The 9080-nt window shown below is 40.8% G+C and overlaps 1 protein-coding gene across 1 annotated transcript in view; it reads right to left on the bottom strand.

Annotated features, from left to right (window-relative positions):
* Positions 1 to 2511: 2511 nt before the first annotated feature.
* LOC115881509 (histone-lysine N-methyltransferase eggless) overlaps positions 2512 to 9080 on the bottom strand; it is a 31118-nt gene continuing 24549 nt past the window's right edge. Inside the window, exon 22 of the mRNA XM_030899022.1 lies at positions 2512 to 3149. Within this exon, the coding sequence (XP_030754882.1) occupies positions 2943 to 3149 (207 nt within the window). The 3' untranslated portion in view covers positions 2512 to 2942. The remainder of the gene's footprint in view (positions 3150 to 9080) is intronic.

Genomic DNA, 9080 nt, shown 5'->3' with positions numbered 1-9080 from the left:
TGGATGGGTTTATTTATAAATCCGTCATACGTCGTCTCTTGTTGTTTTTCACCTGTTTTATTGGTTTATTTAAAAAATGACAGATCGTATTTCAATTATTATTGGTTTGATGGAACGATGAACGACACACGGACACCGATGCGTGTGAACTCGCCTTAAAATTTTTGAGAGTTGTCAAACTCTTGCCAAATTATAAGTTCTAATTTTGAGATTGTAGTTTTTTCAAGAACTTTGTTAATATTTCTGTTGTATTTTCTTTGTAGACAGTATGTGAAAATCTTTATCAATAAAAAAATTACACGATTGCTGAAAATTGCTATGCTCTAAAAGTAAATAGATGGATTGTTTACAATTTTTGAATTGAAAAAACAACCTTATCGAATTTTTCTTATGTAAACATATTGTAAAATATCCGATCTTGAAAATAAAAAAAAGTTTCAATCAAAAATATTTAAATCAATATCTAAAGCGGTTCTTGAGTTATGGCCTGTTATGTCTTAAAAAGTTGAGTTTTTAAATTATCGCGATTACTGAAGTTTTCTCACTTATAATATCACAAGAGCTTAAATTATTTTCGGAAATTTTTTTGAGGGCACGAATATTTTGAAAATTATCCCGAGTCGAAGACGAGGGATAATTTTCCTAAAATATTCGTGCCCGAAAGAAAATTTCCAGGAATAATTTAAGCTTGCGTGGTATTCGGTAAGAAAATTTCACACCTAAATTTGAAAAAAATATTAATCCAACATGACATTTTAAAATAATTTCAATTTGTTAAGTTGGCCAAGGTATTGATGTTTTTGACATATTATGTGTTTTGTCATTTTGTTTGCGATTCTGTCATTAAGCTATTACTAGTTTTAAAACGTCTGTACGTAGAGTAAGAAGTGTATAGCGAAATGTCGCGATTTGGAAAAGTAAACCAACAAGTCATTAAAGAAGAAATTGAAAATATAAAACCAGATAACACCCGAAAATCAAAATCAAGTGTATATCCATCATATTTCGTTAAATAGAAAAATACCAGCTTTAGTTAAATAAAGGCGGCAGAACTATATTTTTTAGAACATGGCAATTTCGAAGAAATTTATATGTAGGTATATCTAACATATTTCCTTAAATAAAAAATATTACCAACCTTAGTTACATCAAATGCTAAAACTCAAATGGGTAATATTTCAATATATAGACATTGTAGTTCATTCACATTATGATTGTAGATCTTATGTTTACCTTTTCAACTGTCAAAAAATTTCCACTAAAGTTTCGTGGCGCCTCGAAAAAATTTCCGGAAATTTTTTCAGTTGCCATGGTAACTAGTCAACATTAAAGCATGTTATTGGTTGAAAAGTAGAGGTGTGAAATTTTCGTTATAAAAAAAATGACACCCTAACGATATCCTTATAATTCCATTTCAGATGCTCAGAAACATGTCTAATGATTTTATCTAGTTATCTCTTGAAAAAAAAGTCTTAAAAATAAGCAGTTTGCGATCATGATTTTACTTTACTTGATAGGGAAAGGCGTATCGGCAACGCCGCAACAGCACACCGTCGCGTCGGTCATTTCATCGCATTTCTCTCACTCCGACTTAATAAGATCCCTATGCGATTTACTTCCACACATGTAAATGCCGACCCAAAAGTAACAGTTGCCAGCTCGGTATATGCCCTGCAGTGTTCTGTTGGTGTAATAAATAACTATATTGGCATAAATCATTTACCTCAAAAAAAACTACCATGCGATTGAAAAAAACGGCATTACGGTGACCTTCGAAATGACCGACGCGACGGTTTTTACTGTAATGCCCATTTGATTTGAATAAAAATGTATTTATTCTACAACAGAATACACTTGTATTCAGCCTAGAGAATGTCAATAGCTTCTACATCCCACTAGTCTCTCGCATACCCAACAATGTTGCCGTTTGCTGTCGCCTTATTTTATGAATGGTTTTAAGAACGGCGGAAAGTAACGCCTAGCTATAGCCAACTTCGCAAAAGCAGCTGTGGATCCGTTGGCGAGGCCGTTCCTTCGGGATCGAGAGGTCCCAGGTTCTTGTTCCACAAAAATATAGAACTTTCTTTTTTTACAGCTGTTTTTATTTTTAAAATAGCAATCATGTTTTGATTGCGTTGGTTAGTGTCTGGGGCAAGTTTTTTTTGTGCAGATTGCACGCGAAATACCCGACCTATTATCGTTTGCGCGTGCAGAACTGCTAAATTAAGAGACAACAAATGGCAACATTGTTGCGTATGCAAGTTGACTAGTGGGACGTAGAAGCTAGTGAGAATTTCAACCTTTTAGTAGTGAACACATCTCACTGTCTCATATACTTTGACTGCAACAAGCAATAAACACAAAGCGCATATAGTGTAGTCTGTCTAGTGATCCAGGGATTATTTAGTCAGACGACATCCAATAAATTATAGGATGTAAAATTTAACTCTTATTATTTACCTAACCTATCGCTGAACAGACTATACTTTTAAAAGAATAATTCGCTTGTTACTCTTCACAACATTTTATTTTCCATTACACTATATCTTAGGGAAAAGCCTGGTTGACACGGTCATAGTGTACTTGGACCAAGTCAACCAAATGCCATATAAATATACCTATTTATATGTCGCGCCCGTCTCACCTCTATAAATAAATAGCGATGAAGAATACTGTCGCTTGCCGTTTAGTTTCTACGGCTAAGGTCAGTATTCTTCATCGCTACCGATCGCTATTTAATTATAAAGTTCCACCCCAGCGTACTTACTGTGATGTTAAAAAGCCTTCCAACTCGAGACGCGCGCAGCATTTTTATAAGTACATTTATATGGCACCATCCAAATGTACTTGATCCAAGTACACAAAGTACACTTTGACCGTGTCATCCCGACTTAAATAGAAAGTGATTAATACATAAATAAATACATTTGACGTTTATTTTTTTATAATAATCTGCCCTTACATTCTAACGACGCACAATTGCAATAAAGTATCCTGCCTGGAACGCTTCCTATGTCGTAATTGTAGTTCCAGGTGAGTTCGGTACCTGCTCTGATGAACTGCGACGAGAAAAATGCCACCCATGGAAACCGTACGTCATGAGTGTCAACGAACACGTTCTGAACGAAGACGTTGGGAGAACAGGAATGCTGAAAATTGTAAAATAAGTTTTAATGGTTGGTTTTTAATTCGAATACTCGTATTAGTCATAACAATGACTAAAGAATCCAAGGACAACAAACTGTGCCGTGGCACATATTTTTCTTAACCTAGCTGTTTGAAGAGATATTTATATTATAATGTTTTGAGGACGCCTATGGTGTATACGGTGGTATCAATTAATTAAGGAAAAAAACGTATTGTCAAGAAAAATGGCGTATCCGCCAGAAATTAAAAATGTATTACTGGTTGCCTGCACAACCGCAACGTATCCGCCAGAAATTAAAAAGACTTTTTCAGGCGCCATCTTTTAGTCAAGTCGAGAAGTAAGGGAATCAGACAATGGAATTGTCTGGTGTGAAGAAGTACGCTTTCCGAGAATTGGGGAAATTTCGAGAAGCAGTCAATAGAGTATATAAGCCGGAGCCATCGACAACTGAGACAGTTTTTGAAATTTGAATATACCGCGTGGAAATTGAAAATCGGACAATTTGGTGAAGGAATCTTATAAATAGTTAGTTTGTTGTGTGTTATAAGTTAGTAATTGTGTATAAAGTGAGAAAATAAATTCGTTAAGTATTTTATCGTGAGTTTAAAATAGTGGACCCACGGAATCCGTAACAATTGGTGTCGGAAGTGCGATTCAAGAGGATTTTAAGAAGAAATTAAGTGGATTGGACGATTTTTACACCGAATTTGGTTTGGTTTTTTATGGTTGGTACGAGACAGCAAGCGAAGAAAATGGAGGAAGTAAGCAAATTATTGGGCGATTTTATGGAGAATATGAGAAGAGAAAAGGCAGAAGAACAAGAGAGGCTGCGAAAAGAAAAAGCAGAAGATCAAGAAAGACTCCGTAAAGAACGAGAAGAAGAACGAGCCCGATTGGAAAGAGAAAAAGAAGAGGAAAAACTACGACGTCAAGAAGAACAAGACCAACTACAGAAAATGCTTATGGAGAATCAAGAAATCAGACAAGAACGGTTGGAGAAAATTGTAGAAAATCTAGAAGTGCGTCGCCAGAAAGAAAAACAAGAAGAACAGGACCGGCTTGAGAAAATTCTGGAAGGCTTAGAGGCGCGTCATCAAAAAGAAAGACAAGAGGAACAGGACCGGATCGAGAAAATTTTACAAGGTTTTGAAGTGCGTCGACAAGAAGAAAAGCTTGAAGAGCAGGACCGTATCAAGAAAAGTTTCGAAAAAATGGAAAAAAAGCAACAATCAATGTTGGAAGTACGTTGCCAGGAACAACAGAACCACTTCCAAGAAGCTGTAGAAGATCTGGAGGAGCGCCTTCAGCAGAAGATAGAAAGATTGGAGATGGACCTACAGAAGACCAAGGTACAAGTAAAGACACCTGGCGTTCAAGGAACAGCGAACCTAAGGCCCCGACCTACGATGGACAAACGACATGGACAATGTACCACCGTCAGTTTGAAGCAGCCGCCGCTGCCAACGGATGGACTGACCGGGAGAAAGCAGCGGCACTTGTCATCGCGCTGCGTGGCCCTGCCCTGGAACTGTTGCAAACTATTCCTGCAGCCCAACAGCAGGAATACCAAACTTTGGTCACTGCACTGGACAGAAGATATGGCGACCAACATCGACGCCAACTTTACCAGGCCCAGATCAAGACACGCCTGCAGAGGTCCGGAGAGAGTCTGCAGGAATTTGAAGCAGACTTACGTCGGCTGGTACACCTAGCGTATCCTGTAGCACCGGAAGGATTTAGGGAGGAACTCGCTGCTCAGTGCTTTATCAGCGGACCGAGGGACAACGAATTACAGAGGGCGCTGCAAATATCCCGATTTTATACCAGCAGCGAAACACTGGTCAGGGCGCTAGAAATTGAAGCTGCTTTTAGCGCCATCCCTAGACCGAAGATAAGATCGGTAACGGTCGAGGAACAGCCCGGAAGTTCTCACATATGTTTGGAGGAGATGTTTAGTAAACTATGTGAGTTACTAGTGAACAAGAGTAGCAACAACACCCAGACAGAGAGCTATAGAAGATCACACGACATAAGGTGCTTTAGATGTGGCAGGAATGGCCACATCAAACAGATTGCCGCGTTCAAATGCGATCCCGTTCACCATCCAGAGAACGTAGGCACCAGGAAAACTAAAATCAGTCAATACTAAGGGGCGAGTATTGACTGGGGAGAACAGAGCCCCCAGGATTTTTTCCATTAGAAGTCTAGGAAGAACCGCTGACAGTTTGGTGATCGACGGGAAAGTCAATGGAAAGGGAATCCGAATGACAGTGGACACTGGCGCTATGGTATCGTTGGTGCGGGCTAACTCAGTGCAAGGATTGAAGCTGATGCCTCTGAGAAGAAGAGTGTGTTTACGTACAGTTACGGGGGAAATGGCCGTTGTACGGGGAGAGGCTATCGTCGAACTGAAGTTAGGAAATTTGAAGTTCCAGCATAGCGTTTTAGTGGCAGATATTGAAGATGACTTCATCTTGGGCATGGATGTGATTCGTCAACATGGATTTTCGTTCGATCACCAGAGAAATATCCTGAATATCGGAAATGAAGAGTTTATGTTATCTCCAGACGAGGGACCAGGAAGAATGGATGTAAGATCAGCGGAAACTGTGGTGATACCTGGTAATACCGAGAAGATCGTATTCGGTAAAGTGGAGAAAATCGCTGGGTGCTGTGTTGGACTGGTACAAAGTAGCGACAAGAAACAAGATAGGTACTTAGTAGGAAAATCATTGGTGAACACCGACAAGAATATACCGATCAGAATTGCGAATGTTTTCCCGAATTGTGTCAAGATCCAAAAAGGTGACAAGATAGCCATCTGCGAACCTGTAAGAAGTGTCACCCGATGTGATGAAGTGTCGTCAGCTGTTACACAAAAGGCATCCCAAGAAACACTAAAACATCTAGAACAGCCATGGGATCACCTAACACCTGAGGAGAAACAGAAGGCCAAGCAGTTCCTGCTAAAGCATGGTAGTATTTTTGAGAAGAACAACAGTGGAAGAACGGATTTTGTGAAGCACCGGATTAATACAGGTCATGCTCAGCCGATTCGACAACGTCCTAGAAGGGTGCCCCTTTCCAAACAACAAGAAATGGAGACAATGGTAGATAAGATGCTAGAAGATGGAGTTATCGAAGAATCATCGAGTCCATGGTCATCTCTTGTTGTTTTGGTGACGAAGAAAGATGGTAGTACACGATTCTGCGTGGATTATAGGAAGCTCAATGACGTCACTAAGAAAGATAGCTACCCACTGCCACGTATAGATGACACATTAACAACTCTCGCAGGTTCGTGCTGGTTCTCCACTCTCGATTTAAAGAGTGGATACTGGCAAGTTGGTCTGGACGAGGAAGACAAAGAAAAGACGGCTCTTTCTACAGGAAACGGACTATACCAATTCAAGGTCATGCCGTTTGGATTATGCAATGCTCCAGCCACTTTCGAACGTCTCATGGAGGTGGTGTTAAGAGGATTAACTTGGAAAACGTGCTTGGTTTACCTCGACGATGTATTGGTTATGGGAAGAACTTTTGAAGAGCATTTGCGAAATTTAGAAGATGTCTTCGGCCGCATACGGAATGCTCACCTGTACTTGAACCCGAAGAAGTGTAGTTTATTCCAGCGACAAGTGGAATTCTTGGGTCATGTAGTCTCAGCAGACGGAATTTACACCGACCAGAAGAAAATCGCTGCAATCAAGGATTGGCCTAAACTCGCGACAAACATGAACTTAGAAGTTTTCTGGGTTTATGCACCTATTACAGAAGATTTGTCAAGGGATTTGCCAATATAGCTGCACCCTTACATAGACTTACAGGTGATGAAGTCGGCTACGAATGGAACACCGATTGTGATGTAGCCTTTGGAAGACTTAAGGCGGCTTTATGTTCAAGTCCTATTCTAGCCTACCCGCAACAACAAGGGAGGTATATCCTGGATACCGACGCCAGCAATATCGGCATAGGTGCAGTGCTATCACAAGTGCAAGATGGCGAAGAACGAGTGATAGAATATTACAGTCGAGTTCTATCCAAACCAGAAAGGAATTACTGCGTTACCCGGAAGGAGCTGCTAGCAATTGTGAAGGCAGTTGATCATTTTCATAAATATCTGTACGGCCAAGAATTTTAATTAGGACAGATCATGCGGCTCTCAAATGGCTTATGGAGATGAAACAACCTGAAGGCCAAATAGCACGATGGCTCGAGAAGCTCCAGCAGTATCACTTTACCATCCAACATCGTGCTGGGAAGATGCATGGTAACGCAGACGGTTTATCCAGAAGACCCTGTCAAACCGATTGTAAGCACTGCTGTAAAACGGAACAACGTGAAGGCACTGTCATGATAAGGAGTTTTAAGCTTGGAGCTGATGAACAGTGGACGACGGCACAGTTGAGGAAAGACCAAATGGAAGATCCAGACATCGGAGCAATACTAGGGCTCAAGGAAGGTAACGGCGAGAGACCACCGTGGCAGGATATTGCGGACAGAGGGCTAGTTTTCAAAGCTCTCTGGGCTCAGTGGAATTCACTGGTTATTGAGAATGGATTGTTAAAGCGCATGTGGGAAAGTGCGGATGGCAGGACAGTAACAACTCAGTTACTGGTACCAAGGAAGAAAGTTACCCAGGTATTGGAAGAAATTCACGGTGGTAAAACTGGAGCCCATCTTGGGGTAAACAAGACCTTGAGCAAGCTGAGAGATCGTTTTTACTGGGTGGATTATTGCGAAGATGTCAAGAAATGGTGTCGACAATGTAAAACTTGTGCAGCCAGCCAAGGACCAAGCACTCGCTCTAGGGGAAAAATGAAACAATATAACGTTGGACTGCCATTCGAAAGAATCGCTGTTGACATTGCAGGCCCATTCCCTGAAACGCACAAGGGCAACAAGTACGTTTTAGTAGCGATGGATTATTTCAGTAAATGGCCAGAAGTTTTTGCCATTCCAAACCAAGAAGCATCGACTGTAGCTGAAGTATTGGTCAATAATGTCTTCAGTAGATTTGGAATTCCCTTAGAGCTTCACACTGACCAAGGAAGGAACTTCGAGTCAAGACTGTTCCAGAAGATGTGTGATCTGCTTGGTATTCACAAGACTAGGACAACAGCTTTACATCCGCAGTCTGATGGGATGGTCGAAAGATTCAATAAGACCATTGAAGAACACCTCTCGAAAATGGTGGCCGAACATCAAAGAGATTGGGATCAACACATACCGCTGTTCCTAATGGCGTATAGAAGTGCAGTTCACAACACCACCGGACTTTCACCATCGAAGATTTTATTTGGTCGAGAATTACGGTTGCCTTGTGACTTGGTGTTCGGATCACCAGACGACGGCACCACAAATGTAGAGGACTACGCGGATGAACTGAAGGAAAGGTTAATGGAAATTCATAAGGCCGTAAGAAGTAAGATTACGCTAGCCAGTGACCGGATGAAAGCTCGTTACGACCTCAGAGCCAATTCTACGGGATTTCAACAGGACGATATGGTATGGTTATATAACCCACAGCGCAAGAAAGGGAGGTCCCCAAAGTTAACTCCAGCATGGGAAGGTCCTTATACAGTCATCAAGAGGATAAATGATGTTGTGTACCGGATTCAACGCAGCCCTAGAAGTAAGATGAAAGTAGTTCATCTGGATCGATTGAAGAGATATCAGACAGGAAACCTTGATCGGGACGATCAAATTTGAGAAGGGGGCAATGTCAAGAAAAATGGCGTATCCGCCAGAAATTAAAAATGTATTACTGGTTGCCTGCACAACCGCAACGTATCCGCCAGAAATTAAAAAGACTTTTTCAGGCGCCATCTTTTAGTCAAGTCGAGAAGTAAGGGAATCAGACAATGGAATTGTCTGGTATGAAGAAGTACGCTTTCCGAGAATTGGGGAAATTTCGAGAAGCAGTCAATAG

This window comes from Sitophilus oryzae, unplaced genomic scaffold, assembly GCF_002938485.1.
Source record: "Sitophilus oryzae breed Bouriz unplaced genomic scaffold, Soryzae_2.0 scaffold_172_pilon_pilon, whole genome shotgun sequence".
NCBI classification, from domain to species: Eukaryota; Metazoa; Arthropoda; class Insecta; order Coleoptera; family Curculionidae; genus Sitophilus; species Sitophilus oryzae.
The sequence above is the reverse complement of the archived record's forward strand: the minus strand, read 5'-3'. Positions and strand labels throughout refer to the sequence as shown.